Source organism: Rhinolophus sinicus, chromosome 12 (assembly GCF_057876585.1).
Source record: "Rhinolophus sinicus isolate RSI-liver-muscle chromosome 12, RSI-T2T, whole genome shotgun sequence".
NCBI lineage: Eukaryota > Metazoa > Chordata > Mammalia > Chiroptera > Rhinolophidae > Rhinolophus > Rhinolophus sinicus.
Genome location: NC_142512.1, coordinates 22,034,408 through 22,053,275, shown reverse-complemented (window position 1 = coordinate 22,053,275; position 18,868 = coordinate 22,034,408). Strand labels below are relative to the sequence as shown.

The 18,868-nt window shown below is 49.8% G+C and overlaps 1 protein-coding gene and 1 pseudogene across 11 annotated transcripts in view; one reads left to right on the top strand and one right to left on the bottom strand.

The window, feature by feature from the left end:
• The window catches only part of KSR1 (kinase suppressor of ras 1), a 145,049-nt gene that overhangs the window by 116,080 nt on the left and 10,101 nt on the right, over positions 1-18,868 (top strand). For 8 of the 11 annotated variants that reach the window (XM_088802053.1, XM_074320245.2, XM_088802057.1 and 5 more), the window contains 9 exons: positions 492-660; positions 2,865-2,906; positions 5,439-5,493; positions 6,302-6,350; positions 7,167-7,546; positions 10,650-10,746; positions 13,441-13,574; positions 14,287-14,418; positions 15,494-15,629. In XM_088802053.1, the coding sequence (XP_088658179.1) occupies positions 492-660; positions 2,865-2,906; positions 5,439-5,493; positions 6,302-6,350; positions 7,167-7,546; positions 10,650-10,746; positions 13,441-13,574; positions 14,287-14,418; positions 15,494-15,629 (1,194 nt within the window). The remainder of the gene's footprint in view (positions 1-491; positions 661-2,864; positions 2,907-5,438; positions 5,494-6,301; positions 6,351-7,166; positions 7,547-10,649; positions 10,747-13,440; positions 13,575-14,286; positions 14,419-15,493; positions 15,630-18,868) is intronic. The other 3 variants (XM_074320247.2, XM_074320249.2, XM_019731391.3) reach the window with 1 other exon arrangement.
• On the bottom strand, positions 16,170-16,770 carry LOC109447249 (integral membrane protein 2B pseudogene; annotated as a pseudogene).

Genomic DNA, 18,868 nt, shown 5'->3' with positions numbered 1-18,868 from the left:
CCACATACTAAACAAGTACTCTTCAGCGGCTGAATTTAATTCATTAAAAAACCCTACTATGTGCTGGCTCAGGTGTATGAGCAGGCATGGCCCTTGCCCTCACAGGACACACAATGGTGGGAAAGACATTCTTCAGAAAAACCACTCAAGATGCAGTTAACAAACCATAGTTCGAGTGCCCTGATGAAAAGTACTGGGAGCTATGGGAGGCTAAGAAGGAGGGTCATGGTCCCAGCCAGGGCTTAGAAGGGCTTCTGGGAGGAAAGTATGTTTGAGCTGAAACGAGAAGGATTAGCAGGTAGGGGATGGGTGTTGAGGTGAGGGTCTCTGTGCCCTCCTTCCCTCAAATATCAGACCAGTAGAATGTCAGGATGCCCTGGGCTGATCTCATCTGTACGTGGGGAAGGGAGGGTCCCAACCTGGGGTACGGGAGGCAGGCTGGGCAGGGTAATGACAGTCCCTGCCCACTTCCTCTGTCTCTGGTCCTGCAGGAGCACCCTCCAACCATGAACCACCTGGACTCCAGCAGCAACCCGTCTTCTACCACGTCCTCCACGCCCTCCTCGCCTGCCCCTTTCCCCACATCGTCCAACCCATCCAGTGCTACCACGCCCCCCAACCCCTCACCTGGCCAGCGGGACAGCAGGTTCAACTTCCCAGGTACCACACCTCTGGTTTTTTTTAGGCCCGCAGGGATGGAGTCGGATGCCCCTTCTTAGCACACCCTAGCAGGCTCAAGGTCAAACACTGCCACCGCTGAGAGAGAACTTGCTGGGAGCCAGGCGCTGTACCGAGCTCAATTTCATTACCGTGCTTAAACTTGATAACAGCTCTGAGGTAGATGCTGTTGTTGTACCCATTTTACAGACAGGGACACTGAGGTTCAGAGAGGAAGTGGCTTGCCCTGAGTTACACAGCCTGTAACTGGCAGAGCCAGGATCAAAGCCAAGTCTATCTGATACGAAGTCTGTATCCTTGACATGATCCCCATGCTGCCCTCCTGCTGGCGTCTCCTAGACATTGCTTATTCACTCAGGCTTCTGAGCTCCCAGGAAGCATTGCAGGCAACAGAGGGAGCTGGGGCAGGCCCAGCAGGCCTGGGAGAGGGGATTGGGGGCTCTGTCACCTGCTCTGTGATCTGGACACACTACTTAAATGGGAGTGGTTGTTCCCTTTTCCATAAAACAAGACTACCTGAAGTTGGAATTCGGTTGTCCTCAGTGTGTGGACAGAGTCGCCCTGGGGCATGCATGCAGAAGCAGACCTGACCAGAGCTGACCTCTGACGCCACTACAGGTGCAGCTGCCCAGGATCCCTCCTCCACGGCCAGGCCTGGGGTGTCCCCCCTCCCCAGGGAGCAGAGCGAAGTCCCCCTTGAGGACTGAGCCTCGGCCTCCCTGGCAGCTCCTAGCAGTAGGTCTCGACCTTCAGTATATTTCGTTTGGCAGCCTGGAGGAAAGAGGGGAGGCTGGGGTGGTCCAGTTTGCTCCCAGCCTAGCTACAGGACCACTGCCAGCTTCCGCCCGTGGAGTCCAGATAGGCCCTACGTGTCACTGGCGCCTGGAGCTCCAGGCCCAGGAGGACTGAGGTACAGCTCTTCCTGTGCCAGGGGACCCCCAGTTGGGGCCACACGCAGCCAGCAGGAGGCTGGGCAACCTCATTGGGCCTGTCTCACCAGGGTTCCAGGGACTTCTTTTGGGGATGGTGTGAGACAGATTTTGTAGGAATCTTTTTTCTCTTTTGCTATCCCTGCGCCTTACTAAGCACGTGGCTGGGTATCTCTGAACGTTAATGCATTGTCCTGATCATACCCCTCCCCTCCCTGCTTTTGAGCGATGGCCTATTTGATTAGCCTCTTCTCCCATTCTGTTCTGTCATTAATATGCTCTGAAACTGGGCCTTTTGCTAAACCTTCTAGTTTGGGTTTTTCTAAAAGGAAGGGCCTGCTTGAAAAACAACCACCACAGAAAAAGTCCTTTTTGTGATGTTAGCCAGAGCTTCTCAGCTTTCCCTGATGTTCCTGCCTGGGCCCTATGTCCCCTGCACAGAGCCCTGCCTCTCTCCCAGATCTGTTATCACTCTGATCATGGCATTGCCCAGGGCTGGGCTGGCCTGGTGGGTAAGCTGGGGAAAAGTCTCCTACCGTCCACCCTCTCTCTACCGTGTGGGAGCATTTCAGCTTATCTTCAAGGATCAACTGGGGCAAAGGTTATTTATACCCCCATTTTTACAAATACGACAACTGGAGAGGCTAACCACCTTCCCAAGGCCTCAGAGCCTAAGTGGCAGATCTGGGGTTAGAAGTATGCTGTGTCCAAGTCCAGATCCCCAGCATGTGCCCTTCAATCATCCTCAAAAGAGGTTTTTTTTCCTGGATGGTGAGGTCTAGTCACTGAAGCCTCAACACCTCCAGGTGTGAATGTGGGGCAGAGGGAAAGGCCATTCTTCCATACACGGAACGGTTAAATGTTTTCAGAATTACCATGTTTTTCCCCACTCTGTTCCACCCTCCTGGGCTCAGACACATTGCACAGAGAAGTGGGCCCGAACGTGAATGGGATTGGCCAGGGCTCTGCAGCACGGTGGCTGTAGACTGGGTCTCTGGACCCCAGTCCTCCAGTGCAAGCCCCGCCCCTCCTGTAGGCTCCAGCCAACACCCATTTTCTCCTGCCTCTTTTTCTCCTTCCTGCATTGATCACCCTGTCCTGGCCAGGCTCACCTGGCACGGCACGGGGCAGGGCAGGTGGAGCAGGCCTGCCCCAGCCCGATAACCAGCCCCTCCCTCCCAAGCCTATGCCTGTGTCCCTTCCCCTCTCACTGCATTTGCTATTCTGTGTGTGACTCACCTCCTCTTCTGTTTAAAGCTGCCTACTTCATTCATCATAGACAGCAGTTTATCTTCCCAGGTGAGTCCTTTGCATGGTTCCACTAACTGTCCCTTGTTGTGACCCCTCTATCCAGCCCACCTGGGTGCCCTCTCCCTGGGCACCTTGGAGGTGCTTGAGTCTCACACCCACCTATTTTGAGAGCTGACTGTCTGTTGAGGCTGGACAAGGGAGCAGGGTGAGTAGTAGCCTTGAGACTAGCCCTTCACAGGGGCAATGCCTGGCTAGGAGGATCCTTAGCATCTATCCTGTCCATCCTTTTGCACAGAGACTACAGGCAACTTGTCCAGGGTCACACAGCCAGGAGGTGGCAGAAATACGATTTGCATAATGTTCAGAGAGGACTTTTTGCTGATGCCTTATGAGCATCTGTCATGATATCTTTGGTACAACAACAAGAAAACTGCTACTCTATCTTGCAGAAGGGGAAGCTAGTAGTATAGAAAGGTCTGGGCTTCACTTACTCAGGGGAGTGCACCTTCCAGAGCCTTTGTCACACGACGCCATCTGCTGGCCATCATTGGAAATGCCTCCTTAAGGCAGAAAGTTCAAACGAAAAACTTTAAATTCAGTAAGATAATCTCATTGATTCCCTTACACAAAAATTGCTTTGCACACCTTACAATGTGCCAGCCTTTGCATTTGACCATATTCCTGCCCCTAAAGAGTTTATATAATTAGTATTTATTTCTCAAGCTGAAGGTGACAATCATTATAAGTAATCTGCAACCTTTAATTCTTAATTTAGCCATATGAAAGTTCTGGGTGTTTTAGGGAAAGACTGTAACTAATTTTTTTTTTTTTTTGCTGGGTTAAAGAGGCCTGTCCTGCAGTCATGGCATTTTGCTTATGCCAGGCTTTTCTATTCCCCAACCTAGCTCTATTAGGGGAGTGATGTGGAGCATTTGTCAGTTCTTGCAGGACCATCCATGTGATTTTTGCAGGCATGTGCGAATGGGCTGGGGTCAGGGGCCTGGCTTCCTGATTTCATACCCATTTTTGCGTTGGTTTCCCTCCAAGAGCCTCTGTGGTTACTAGCTCTAGGATGGTGTGCAGGGGAGTACCCGAAAGCATTGGGAAAACATGGTTCTTCCAGAAGGGAAGCCAGTTTGGGAAGGTCTGCAGGCTTCAGACCTCCAGCACGGTTTGTCTTGCTCTGAAGATATTTTAGGGGGAGAGGAGGGCAATATATTTCTATTAAAACAAACATGGACACGTTTTGGGAGCAGAATGCAAAGTATGCTCTTAATATTTAAGGAAAAGTATGAGGCTTCAGAGACACTTTGCCCTCCCACCTGGGGTGCAGTGTCTTCCTGAACCCCCACTCCCCCACCCATTCCCATTTTCCACCTCTCCCCACCATGCACACACACGTCTGTTTCTTTTGTGGAAACATTTGAGCAGTGTTGGATGGCTACCCAACTGACTGTCAGGCCACTCTGACAGTCTGTGGACATGATACAGTGATGTCTGGAGGAGGCCTTGGCAGAAGCTTCCAGGGTCCAGGATCCCTCAGCAACCGTGCACAGGATGCTGGGTGCATGTGTGCGTTTCCCTGATAAGAAGGTCCACAGACTCTGTCAGATTCTTCAAGTCTGTGAGGTACCTGAGATGTTGAGAACCTGTGGTTCAGAGAACCTTCAGGGTGGCCTTGGAGAAAGCTCTAGAGGGCGCTCGAGGGAGGTGTGATGGCTGGTGGGGAGGCTGTTTGTCCTAAAAGGCAGGGCGAGGCGGCTGATTAGCCTGAGCCACTGCCACCTCCAGTTGCTGATAACAGTGGAGGGAGCAAGGGACCCACCCAGCCATGGGGCTGCCAGCTTCCCTGTGTGAGATTAGAGGGACTAGAGAGAAGACAGAGGCAGGCAGCAGCAGCAGCCATGGAGGGTTTGGCCCGTGACACCTTAGTTCCACCCTAGGGTGACGAAGGTGCTGCTTTCAGAGTGAAAACTGGGAAAGCACGAGGTTTGGGTCAGCCCTAGCTGCCCTATGGATGGACTGCTTTCTTCCTGTCACCTGAGACCTGCTCCACCAGTGCCCCAAACCTGGAAGCTGAGGGGGTGGGGCCCCCACCAGAAATTCTTAGCAGTTGTACCAGGAACCAGGTGTCACTAACAAGCTACCTGCGAGTCCTGCCTTCGGCCTGAGTGAAGGAGTCTCACTACTTTCAGGGGTTCACCACCAGCCCCTGCCTCCAAGCAGAGCAGGAGGGTCTAGCCCACATGTGCAGCAAATAGTAGCCCAGTTTGTATTCACTACTTGCTTATATGAGGCAGTTTGGCCACAGGGAAATGGTGTTAACTGAGAAGTCTCAACCTCCTCGCCCACCTAGGGTCCCCTTCTGGGACACACCAACTACTGTGGAGGCTGCTTCCGTGTTCTATTTTATGAAAAAAGCACAAGTTGGCCTGAGGGGAGGTGGCCCGGAGAACACACGTGTAGCCCTGTGAGGGGGCTGCTCAGGGAGAACCCACTTCCCTGCATGAAAACACTGTGTCTTTTGGTGGGAATGGGAAGATAATCTCATGCTTTGTATTTGCTTTTTGTTTCCTCCAGATATTTCAGCATTTCCGCAGGCAGCCCCATTCCCCGATGCAGCGGACAATACACGGTAGGCAATCCTATGCTGTGTCCCCTGCCTCCTCCATGGGGACTTACGAGAGCCGGACCCACAGCCCTGACCATCTCCCACCCCACGTGCCTTTAAATCTCTGACCTCCCACTCCACACATTGCCATCCTTGTCCCTGGGCCAGCCAGATGGCAAAGTCCTTGGGCTAATTCACCCTCTGGGCCTGTGAACTCAGTCAGAAGGGTTTTATCAGCCTCCTATCGGTGCAGTGAACATTGGGTGGAACTGTAAACCTGGAGATGTCTTGTGACCCAGGGGGAGGGGGCAAAGGGCACTCAAAGTTAGAGAAACCTACTAAAAAGAGCTCCTGTTTATGGAGCCCTTTCTCCATGTCAGGCTATGCCCAGCACCTGTCTCGCATTCCCAAGTAGGTCATGAAGTAGGTGTCATCCTCAATGTACAGGTGGGAAAGTAGCTTAGAGAGGTTAAGATAGTGCATAAAGTCACACAACTAGGATGCAACAGAACTGATTCTCAAGTAGAATGTCAAGTCCTGTGCTTGTGCTTGGACCCTCCATAGTGGTTGTCAGATTTGAAAGGGCTTGGTGGTTTGTGCCTACCCTTCATTCCCACCAACCTCAGATGAAGGGAAAGGGAATTAGGGCCTGGTCCTCGGCCTCCTGACTGTTTCCACAACATCCAGGCTGCCTTACCCACAGCTATGTGGGTCAAAATACAGATCCAGGCCTGGCGTCCCTTTCTCAACCTCACATGGGGAGTCCCTGCCCAGCTGAGAGCAGAATAGCCCATGCTCAAGGTCTCCTTGACAAATCCTGTTTTACTCGTAGGCTCGACGACCAACCCAAAGCAGACGTGTTGGGGGACCAGGAAGTGGAGGTAAGCCACTCCTCTCCCTCTCTCCTCTCCCTCTCCCCGTCTCAGCGCATGGAGGGGGCTGGGCAGTATGTGGGCCCCGGGCCCCAGCAAGGGCCATCACAGGTGCCTGCTGCAGCAGATGTGCACAGCAGGGAAGACTGATGGGGAATGCCATGAAGCCAGCTTCCTTTTGCTTTCCTATTTGGGAGGCTAAAATAAGCTCTTTAATTCCCATGGTTCCCACCCCCAGCCCAGAGGCCTGGGCCCCAGCCCGGGAGACTGCTTCAGTCTGTCCGTCTGCGGTGGGGCCAGGTATCTGTTGTCAAAGTGCCCCTGGTGATTCTGATTGTAGCCGGGCCAAGAAGCATAGCCGTGACCCTTGAGCCACAGTGTAAGCTGAGCCTGGCTCCCTGCAGTGCAGTGTGGCTTAGAGTGTTCGCAGACTGACTCCTGCCTAGGGGAGAGCCAGAAACTGTTTAAACAAAAGAATACCCAGAAAGAATGAATGTGATTAAATTATTCCTGCCAAAGGATGTTAACGCTCTTCCCTGGTGATTAGGCGTCACTCATAGGTAGATCTTGGAACGTTAGGGGGCAGAAGGACCTCAGAGCCCACCTGGGCGAAGGGCCATAGTTTGGAGATGAGGACACTGAAGCCCCATGGTACTAAGTGACCCGCCTGCTGGCCCAGCCAGCCAGTACAGAGCCGCACCTAGAACCCTGGCCTCCTGACCCCATGCCTCTCCTTCTCCCTTACCTGGCTGGGGCTCTGGGGAAGGGAGGTTGGCTGAGCCCAGCTCTGCTGCCCTCCTCTATTCCTTGCTCCTGTCCTTCCAGGCCGAGGAGCCGGAGGCTGACAAGTCAGAGGCAGAAGATGACGAGGATGAGATAGATGACTTGCCAAGCTCCCGCCGGCCCTGGCGGGGCCCCATCTCTCGCAAGGCCAGCCAGACCAGTGTGTACCTGCAGGAGTGGGACATCCCCTTTGAGCAGGTGGAGCTGGGCGAGCCCATCGGGCAGGGCCGCTGGGGCCGGGTGCACCGTGGCCGCTGGCACGGGGAGGTGGCCATCCGCCTGCTGGAGATGGACGGCCACAACCAGGACCACCTGAAGCTGTTCAAGAAAGAGGTGATGAACTATCGGCAGACACGGCATGAGAACGTGGTGCTGTTCATGGGGGCCTGCATGAACCCCCCCCACCTGGCCATCATCACCAGGTAACCCAGCCCCTGGCCTTGCTGGGGTGGCTGCCTCAGCCTCCCCTTCCCCGGGAGTCCCCTTATTTACGTGGATGCCCTGGAGGGCATGGACATTTTTGTTTTTAAATTTGTTTTGCAATTATAGTTGACATCCATTATTATATTAGTTTCATGTATACAACATAGTATATATTTGTACACCTTACGAAGTGATCATGGTAAGTCTAGTACCCATCTGACACCATACTTAGTTATTACAGTATTGACTATAGTCTCTGTGCTATACAGTTTATTCCATGACTGGTTGTTTTTTTTTCGAACTGGCAATTAGTACTTCTTAATCCCTTTCACCTTTTTTGGAGGGCATGGAAGTTTTAGCGTAGACAGGTACAAGGAAGGAAACCAAAAATGGGGTACAAATTCCCCCATCGTAAAACCCTACTGATGTTAACAATAAATAAATAAATAAATAAATAAATAAAGTGATACCTAAGGAGAGAAAATTTCAAATGTTCCAGAAAGGTACAAAGTAAAAACCAGTCTGCTCCCACCCCAACTGGGTGCCTCTCCCTACATGTGGATACTGTAAACAGTTCCTTACCGTGCCTTCCATTAAAATAAAGAAGTTTACATACGAGGTCAGACAATCAAGTTCATGAACTTGTCCTAGAAAAAGTGCTACCTACCTCATTGCTGAATATCACTATGGCCACATTCGAAGTACTCCCCTTGGGAAGCTATGCACGACGCCAGCGCCTAGTCCACCCTTCAAAGCAATTTTGGAACTCTTTTTCTGGAATGGCCATCAGAGCTGTCGTCGTATTACCCTTCATGTCCTGAATGTCATGAAAATGTCTTCCTTTCAATATTTCCTTTATCTTCAGATAAAGAAAGAAGTCATTGGGGGCCAGATCAGATGAGTAGGGAGGTATTCCGATACGGTTATTTGTTTACTGGCTAAAAACTCCCTCATAGACGGTGCCGTGTGAGCTGGTGCACTGTCGTGAAGCAAGAGCTGTGAATTGTTGGCAAAAAGTTCAGGGCATCTAACTTTTTCACGCAGCCCTTTCAGCACTTCCAAATAGGAACCTTGGTTAACTGTTTGTCCAGTTGGCACAAATTCATAATGAATAATCCCTCTGATACCAAAAAAGGTTAGCAATATCATTGCAACAAGTTCACGAACTTAATTGTCCGACCTCGTATATTCATGTTTTCAGACTGTTTATCGATTCCTTTGTAAAAATACACAGCAAAGATCATACTGATTCACACCCTGCTGTCTCCACTGCTGTGCAGGTCTATCATATTCTTTCTAACACTTGCACGGTATTCCCATGACGTGATTGAACCCAGTGGCGTGCTGGTAAATGTTTAACAACCAGCTCCTGGTGGTGTGGAGGGAAGCTCTGGTTGGTGGCAGTCCATTCCTGTGGTTTGCATACTCCCACCTCAGTTAATTTCAAGCTACCGACATGATGTAACTTGAAAATGGAGTGGAATTGGGAAGAGAGTCTCTCACAACCAGGTTCTGGGTTCTCTCTCGAGCTGGTCACTGGTCATTCCTTAATGTAACCAGGCCTCTCTTACTGGACACTTTATCATCATGAACATGCTCATTTCTATATCTCGGTGACCTGTGAGTACGTGTGCTGGGCTGGGTCAGAGGATGCATGTGTAATGTTTTGATGTACACTGTCTCTAGTCCGAAAAGTATTCACCAGTTTCCTCTCCCACCATCAGTATATGAGTGTCCCTTCCCCCCAGCGCCAGGGGGTATGAAAAGGAAAAACACTTTTGCCCATGGCATTGAAAAAGTTGTTGTTGGGTGTTTACTTCTTAAATCAAGAGAAAAACCACATGAGGTTAGAGAAGAAATTTTGGAATATACATGGAGGTTTTAGGAAGAAACTAAAAATCATTTTAATCCCATCAACCAAGAGAACCTTCGTGAATATGCTGATGACATTCCCTGTAGCTTGATCCTGTGCTTTGAAAAAAACTTTCCACAAGCAAACTATGTTTACTAAGTAAAAATTACCGGTTTGCTTGTTTATCCAGAGGCGTAAGGAACCACGCACCACAACTCCTGAGCAGTGTGAGATCGCCAAGCCATCTCTCCAAGGGGACAAAATTCCAGCCCCCCAAGCATGATGCTTTAGGGAGCCTTACTGCAGTTAGACCAGCTTCACAATCCCTAAATCTCACCCCCCACCCCCAGCACTGTCCATGCATCCATCCATCTATCCTTCCATCTCTCGCCCACCCAGTTAGTTCCATAAAAGATCCGAGTCTGCTTAAAGGGAATACATATAATAACATAGCAAAACATTCATTAACAAAAAAAGTGTAACATCTGTTAGAATATGCTGAAGGTACTAGAATACAGATAAGGAACCATTCTCCAGTATTCCAAACCCTTTGCCCTATTCTCAAAGCCTCTGAGCCTCCCAGAATCTTATCTCCTTGGAAACTTTCCCTAAAACCTAGCTCCTCCCTCATGTGGCTTAAGTCACTTTCTCCCTAGAACAGGAGAAGGAACCACACATTCTCTCTGGGTCCTTCCTCACCCCAGGTTTTAGGGGTCAATGTAGATGGAGACACCAAAACACGAGCCCCTTATCTGAGAATCACTCTGACGCCTCTGGCAGCCCCTTCTACTCCTCGCACACTCCTTGATTGTAATAAAATCCCTGTGATCAGAAACTTACCAGGAGCCCCAGAGCCCCAGTGTTGCCCGTTCACAGCCCTAAAATGTTCAATTCGTCCCATCTGAATTTGAGTGGGCGTGTTCCTACCTTGAACCCACCAAGGGTGGGCTGCTTTGGGTCACCAGGAGCCTAAGTGAATTGGGTTTCCTGTTCTAGGGTGGGCAGGCCCTGGGACTCAGGGACGGAGTACATGCGACTATGTTTTTGTACATTCAGGCCAGGCCCCAGAAGGAATGGGCATCAGGCTTGGTTAAGAACAAGGGTTCTGGCACCCACAGTCCGGGGTTTGGAGAGAGCCCTCCAGAGGCCGGCGGGCACAGCTCTCCCCATGGCTCCTCCCGGGCTCCACAAGGGCTGGGGTCAGGCTGCACTGGCCCCAGACCTCTGCCTGACCCCGCCACTCTCGACAGCTTCTGCAAGGGGCGGACATTACATTCATTTGTGAGGGACCCCAAGACGTCTCTGGACATCAACAAGACCAGGCAGATTGCTCAGGAGATCATCAAGGTAAAGGGGCGTCCCCCTGCTCTGTCTGCTTGTGTCAGGGTGGTGGTGGCTGCTTTGTCTCTCCCCTTAGCTCATGTGCCTTAAGAGTGGGACCCCATCGCCTTCCCTCCGTCCACGTGTTGTCAAATTGGAGCTGCAAGCTGGACACTTGGTCAGCAGTGATGGAATTGAATGGGTCAGGGAGGAACACGAGGCTTTAGAGACAGATGGCCCGAGTTTGAATCCTGGTCATATCAGCTGTGTAGTCACACACTTTGGGCAGCCCCTGTAACGTGGGGACACCAACATAATCTCCCTCGTTGGCCTGATGCAAGGCTAACAGGATAGTCCGCGGAAAGAGCAGCGCTGGTCTGTGATGGGAAGGGGTTCAAGTTTCATGACAGGCCCTCAGGCTCAACTCAGACAGCCTTTTGTCTTTCCTTCCTCCTTTTTAAAGTAGTTAAATAAAAATGAAAGAAATGCTTATTTGTTACTCTATTTAGCAACAGGCCCAGATAAAATCTAGAATACTGTGGGTAAGGGTTCCTCTTTCCTTTCCTTTTTTTTCTTTTCTTGTTTTTGTTGAAAAGCTTCTCTGAGCAGCTCTCCCCATGTTTGTGTCCCTTTCCTGTCTTTCTCCTTTGTCTTCTTCTGCCTTCGCTCTGCCATCTTTCCTTTTTTCTCCCTCTCTCCTGCCTTCTGTCCATTTTGTGTGGATGTCTTTTGAAAGGAAAAGATAAAAATCACGATGACTTTTATGGACAAACCAGGATTTCCGTGTGACTTTTCCACGTGGCTAAGCTAATGGATTAAACTTTTGAATCCCCCAAACCAAAATACCGAATTTATACCTTCACTGAGTCTGTCTCATGTCAGAGAAGTTAGAGAGAGCTGCAGAATGTCATACCTACTTCATGTTGTCCCCAAACTTGCTAGGCCCTGCTCCCCACTCTGCCCTCCTCCCCCAGATGGTTTTCTGTCCTTATTGTCAGAACACTGAGCCATCTGAAAGATTCCAGCGCAGAAGAGAAAAGTTACTCAAAGGTTTTGGAGCTGTGGAGCCAGATGCCACCTCTGCTGGCTTTTTTGTTTCTTATCTTGCTGAAAAACCGCCCCTCCTCCCTTCTGCTGGGAAATTTTAAGCCACTTCCTTTTGTACTCATTTCTGATGTCTTGAGGTTCAGAATATGGTAACGGGACTGACCTTTGGTTAGAGGGTTTTCAGTTTGAGGGGCACTCTGGAAACACTGTGAAGTTAGGAGCAGGGAGGAGAGTTTATATTCCGGACCCCGGTGTTACATCCTGTCGCCCTAAGCTGGTCTCTTGAGGCAGTGGCACCTGTTTTATAAATAGGGCCCACAGAGGTACAGTGACTTGTCCTGTCACACAGCTGGTCCCTGGTTATACAAGGTGGGGTCTTTGGCTCTCTTTGTCCACTGAGGAAGGCGTGTGCACTTGGCTTGGTTTGGGGAATGGGCAGATAGTTTAAGAAGGATTGTCTTGCATTCAGGACGGCGTTTTGGGAAAGAGCAAATCACACTTTCCTGGAACTCCCTGCTTCCATGGCAGGATGACAGCTCTCAGCAGGCCTGAGGGAAGTGGCCACAGGGGACCCCACATCCTCCCGTCTCTTGCAGAAGAACATCTGTCTGGTGTAAATTCTTCTCTGCCACTCTCCAGACCCACTCGGACTGAGCTCTGGCCTCGGTTGAGTTCTGTCTGGTTCTGCCTCACACTCATTCTTTCTACTTCCTAACGGTGGCTTATTTACCTTTCTACCCCTCACCCCAAATAACTTTAAAGCCAGCGAGATTTCTTAGGTGTGACGTTTCCTCGAGGGGAAGATTGGGAAGTAGATTTACATGTGCTCTTTCTAAGCTGTCAGGAACTGGCATTTCAGTTGTGACATCTTGTCCCTATCCCCAAGGGCATCAGGATACACAGGAGTCTGGTTTGATGTTAGAAGACAGCTTTGACCTTGGATGAGGTCATGCCTGTGTCAGGTCACCCGCATCCCATACTAGTGTTCAGTCCACAGAGAATGCTGGTTAGAAATCACTGACCTCTCCCCCTTTTGCTTGACAGATGAGGAAAAGGCTTAGAGAAGCCAAACGTCCAGGGCCACACAGCGAATTAGTATCTAAGCTAAGCTAGAACTCGGACTGCAGGTTTCAGTCTTAGTTGAGGACTCCTGTCACAGCACAGATATTGGGACCTCCTGATCTTGGGAACTCCCTCTGTGTGACTTTCTCTCTGTTCCTGCCCTGCCTGAGGATACAGGCCAGCTGGTCAAAGCCCCATAGAGACCCCAGATCACTCGACTTGTCTGTGACTTAACGTGGATAGTATCGTCATGCTTTCTATACTTCCTGACCTGCCAGCTTCCTGCCTATCACCCTCTCCACACCTCACACCTTATCCAAGTATAAGGTGGATGTTGGAAAGCATGGTGGCATGAAAAGAGCACAGACTGGCCTGAAACCAGGTCTCAGCCGTGCTGTTTAACTGCTGTGTGGCCTGGAGCCGGTGACTTCCTCTCTCTGAACTTGGTGTCTTCATCTGTAAAGTGAAGACAGTTACATGGCATCAGATGGCAAAGAGTAAATGAGGGGCTTTGGGTAAGGCATCCAGCTCAGGGCCTGGCCCAGGCAGACGCGAAGTCACCGTCACTCGTCTTCCCTCCCGCTAACTGACGTGAGGCTCACCGTCTTCTAGGGCATGGGGTATCTACACGCCAAAGGCATCGTGCACAAGGATCTCAAATCCAAGAACGTCTTCTACGACAATGGCAAAGTGGTCATCACGGACTTCGGGCTGTTTGGGATCTCAGGCGTGGTCCGCGAGGGACGGTAAGCTGGCCGTGGTGTCTGGACGGAACAGAGAGGAAGGGGGTGGAGCTGGGTGGGCCTGAGTCCAGCTGAGGTCTGGACACTTGCTGAGGAGCAGCCTTCCCTGTAGGAAAGGCCAGGTGTGCCTTGGTCCTGTCCTTGTGGTCCTGGTCCAGAATCAGATTCAGGTGATGTTTAGGTCCCTCATATACTTGATTCTTAGGTTGACCTCATGGGGGCTGGGCCCCCCTCACTCATATTTACCCCATCAGGCAGAGGACCAGGGTTCAAGTCTCCAATATGAGGAAGAGTGTCAGATTTTATTTCCCCAAGTCTTAAATGGGTGGGGGTGAAGAGAAAGACTCCCCGCCAAGCATCTGGGAGACCCCCCAGGGAGGAGAGTAGCAGCAGGGCTGGCTCTCCAGCCTCAGGCCTGGCTGTGACATGCACAGCACATCTGATTTTCTGCATGGAGATGTATTCCACTCGCCCAGAGTAGAGAATCAGGCAGCTGCAAATGCAGCTCCCTGCCAGTACCCCTCCTTGGCCTGCTTTCCTAGGAAAGCCTGGTTGTCACTCTTCTGTACCATTGCCTAAACGCACCGGTGCCTCTGCTGCTGCTGGGGGCCTGGCGTGGGGAGTGGGCTAGCCCTGGAGCAGATGTGTGCCGGACAGGCCTCTTTGCTACCGGCTTTGTCCTTGACCTGTTCTCCTTGCCCTTCTTGGTCTCCAGGCGTGAGAACCAGCTAAAGCTGTCACACGACTGGCTGTGCTACCTGGCCCCTGAGATCGTGCGCGAGATGACCCCTGGGAAGGATGAAGATCAGCTGCCGTTCTCCAAAGCTGCCGACGTCTATGCGTTTGGGTGAGGAGGCCTGGGGCTCTGAGGCCCGCACAGAGGGCCCTGCTGCACATAGCGGGCAGGGGGAGGCGTGCTTTGAGTCCTAGTCCCGCTGCTTGTGGGGTGAGTGATCACATCCTTGACCTTCCCTTTCCTCCATCTGTAAAATGGGAGAATAACGGCACCTCCCCAATAGGGTTGTTTTAAGAGGACAAGGTTAGGTGATTTCTAGTGTCAGTCTCACCTAGTGCCTCATGAGACCACTCGCCAGAACTAAGAACTGTCCCTCTGAGAGAACTGGGACGTCCTGCCAGCTAGCCTCTAGTGCCCCATGAAGCTGACCAAGAGAAAAAATAGAAATAGAGAAATATTGTGTGAGCCCAATATGTAGTTTTCTCTTAGCCACATTAAAGTGAAAAACAGGTGAAATCAGTTTCAATAATCTGTTTCATTTAACTCAGTATATCCAAAATATTATCATTTCAACATGTAATCAAAATAAAAAATTAAGGAGATAGTTTACCCTACAAAGTTTTCAAAATCTGGTGTGTATCTTACACCTACAGCACACTTCCGTTCCACTCTCCACATGTCAGTTGCTCAAGAGCCCCACGTAGCGAGCGGTCCCGCACTGGACATGCAGGTCTAACAGAGAAGGTCCGCCTCTGGATAAGCCGAGAAAGGCGAGGGGACTTGGAGAAGCGGAGTAAGGCCCTCACCCTATAATCTCTCAGGGTGTCATTCGGTCAACAGTGGTCTCTTCCTCCCTTGACCTGTAACTAGGTGTGCTAGGTACTGGGCCCGGCATTTTTGTTACCCTTCCAACATCCCTGGATGTAGTCATCAGCCCCACTGAGGTTCACAGTTGTACCAGGATCTCTGTTCAGACTTTCCACCACAATGGGAGCACAGGGCCACAGATCCTCGAGGAGCCTCCAGGACATCGTCACGGCATTCCCTGAAGCCTGGCGGGTGAGGAAGGCTGGAGCAGGATTCTGGATCCTCTGGCTGGGTTTCTGGCATTGTAGCAACAGGAGCCCCTGGGTGCTAGCTAGGCTGAGCCATCCAGGAGCTCACGCTGCGTGGATGGTCTCCACAGGACTGTTTGGTATGAGCTGCAAGCAAGAGACTGGCCCCTTAAAAACCAAGCTGCAGAGGCTTTGATCTGGCAGATTGGAAGCGGAGAAGGAATGAAGCGAGTCCTGGCTTCCGTCAGCCTGGGGAAGGAAGTCACTGTGAGTAGCCACCTGTTCCTGGAGAGGGAAGAAGGTGTAGAGGGCGGGGCCCGGGCATCTGACATGGCAGCCCTTCGTTCACTGATCTGAGAAGTGGGACCTGGAGGCAGATGTGTGCCAGGCAGCCTCTCTGCTACTGCCTAAAAGGCCTATGCCCTTTATTACCTCACGGTTAAACTTTTTCTTAAAAAAAAGAAAAAAGAAAGAAAAGAAAAAGATGAAGTAAATAAAGATAATGGTTTTAATTGCATTATGAGATGAAAAGATAGTAAAGCCCTGTATGTTACATGAAAAACGATAATAAAAAAATAATCACCACACAAAATACAAATGGTGAGGTTATGCTGCGGTGTCAAATCTTTCTCCATAATGTTTTTCTCTGCTGTTCAAGATCAAATGGAAGTTTCCACAGTGAATTTGTTTTCAAAATACCGAGTTACAATACAGTTGCTGACCTCAGGTTTCTGTCTCCCTTGAATGGTTTCTCTGCATTACAGTTTGCAAGTTTCCTTACCCTGCTACTGTGATACATAAAGGAACTCAGGGGTCAGTGTTGTCAGTGCAGTCAGTGATAACCATGAGTCAGGTAGGACTAGAGCAAGTAGGTGCCAGGCTGGATGTTAATAAGTAACTTCAGCAGGTATCGGGCAGCATAACCCGAGAGGTGTCTGGAGGAGACACCTGGCGCTTGTCCAGGTTAAGATCTAAAGACTGTGAGTTTTGTGTTGACCTCGTGAACAGTTTGGCGGGGTCACCACCTGCAAACTCGGGTCAGGAAGAGCAATGAATTCAACCTTATCTTCCTCCCACATCTTAAGAGATCTTAATATTTTCCTCCTTGGACTGGTAGCCAGCAGCTAGGGCATTTTCGGAAGGCTCATTTATGCCATTGATCTGGTGGGTGTATTTTATTCTGCAGTAGTACAGGTCATCTGATAGAAGTTCAGACTATTTGTACAGGTATGCTCCTCCAAGAATGACACTGAAATGCTAGCCTGCAGCACCGACACCACGCTCTTCTTTGGCCAACCCATACCACTTCATCTGGGGCGTTGGGCAAGGGGGGTGGAGTGATGGGCGCCTCCCCAGTGCTCTTGAGCTCGTGCTTGTTGGCTTCATGGTCCAGAACCACCTTCGCCATGGCCTTGGGCTCCTTAGGAGGGTTGTGATGGGCTCAGCGTGTAGGGTTTGGGCTCTTGCTGGTTGGACAACTCAGGGAGCAGCTGAAGTAGCCTCTGCCATGTAGTCTTTTTTTTTTGAATATTTTTAAAATACATGTCTTTAACAAAAGCAAAATCATAACATATAGCTGATTTTTTTTTTTTATTATTGGGGAAGGGGAACAGGACTTTATTGGGGAACAGTGTGTACTTCCGGGACTTTCCCAAGTCAAGTTGTCCTTTCAGTCTTAGTTGTGGAGGGCGCAACTCAGCTCCAGGTCCAGTTGCCGTTGCAGGGGGCGCAGCCCACCATCCCTTGCGGGAGTCGAGGAATTGAACTGGCAACCTCGTGGTTGAGAGCCCACTGGCCCATGTGGGAATCAAACCGGCAGCCTTCGGAGTTAGGAGCATGGAGCTCTAACTGCCTGCGCCACCGGGCCGGCCCAGCTGATTTTTTAAATTGTGATATTTTTTCTTTTTTTTCCCCCCACATGGCATTTTATTATATGCTCATTATCTCAAATCACTGACAGGTCCTTGTTTTAACGGCCATCTAGCCTTCTGACCTATGGCTGTATGTACCATAATGTACGAGTTCTCTATTGCTGGGCATTTAGGTTATTTCCAATTTTACCTTTTACAGTAAAGGTATTAAGGACTTCTTGGTATAAACCAGAGTATGCGTGTACGTCTGTTTTATCTGAAAGAAAAAACAATCTTAGTAAATCGCCCTCCTGGCAACAAACTCAGTTCCATTTCTGAACACTTAGTCTTGCGTACAGACATGGAGTGCTGTCTTCAAGGAGCTGAAGGCTTGGAGCAGAGCACAGGGCCATCCGCGCGGCAAGGCAGTCAGGGCTCAGTGGTGGTCATGAGTCAGAATCATCCAGGAGCTTTTTAAAAATATGGCTTCCGCCAGAGAAAACAATTTCATCAGCCAGGGTCGGGGCTAAGGTCGTGGTTAATTTTTCTATTTTTTCTTATTTTTTTGGAAATAAAGCTCCTCAGGCAGTTCCAGTGCACAGCCAGAGTTCTGATCTGATTAGAGGGACTTCTTATAATACAGGGTTTTGAGTCCTTTGAAGCCTTTTAATAATAAATTAGGGACGGGCATGAGGAAGTAAGGACAAAGCAAACACTTATGTTTTAGCAATTTATGTTCCAGCAGCCAGCTTCTGAATCACGGAGTTGTCGTTCCTGTCCGGTCTTTTCTCTTTTTTTTAACACATTGCTGTTGGAGGATGGGTGGGTGTTGGTAAATGGCAGTAAAACAATTATTTTGAATCATAGTCAAAAGCAGAGCGTTCCTTCTTAGGGACATCTTTCTCTGTCCCTTCAGCCCCATTGCTGTAAGTTCATTACCAGGCATTGCTTTATGTACAGATGCAGCCACAGTGAGTTATCGTGGATGGGAAGACATCAAAAGGCCAGAAGGGTTCTTCATGAAAAGCATCAGTCCTTTACCCCGGGTCACTCTCCAGAAGACCAACTTCTTATGCTATTAGCTCTTCGCTCCCTCAACTTCCGTCACCTTTGCCTTTACTCTGTTATGGTATAGATTGATTTCGTGTTGCCATAATTAAATATGCCAGGCTGTGTCTAAAGACTGAGGCTAAAAGTGAGAAAACAATAAACAGTGTGTGCACTATTATAATAGACTGTAATTGCCATTAGCTGCTGCTAATTATGGAGTTAACCAGGATCACATTTTCTTCTTTGTGGGTCCATCTTTTCCATTCCATCAATTACGCAAAGGCTCACCACAAATTTGTTGGATCTTGGCTTTCTTGCATAACTTTAGATTTTTTCCCTTTAGTTTCTAATTGCCTTTTTTTTTTATTTCGTATTGAGAGAAGAAACAACACCATTATATTCCTGAGGTCTTGCAACCCTTTCTATATTGTGCCTATTGAATGGAATCTATTCCATTCTTTTCAGAGATTTCTCATAATTTGAATCAGAAGAATTTTAGGCCTGCTGCAGACCTGTCATCCTGTTACTTTTCATTCATTCCTGGGTCAGGTACACAATTGTATGTATCTTGTGTCTTCCTGTTTCTTTATTTGCGCTCCAGCAAAA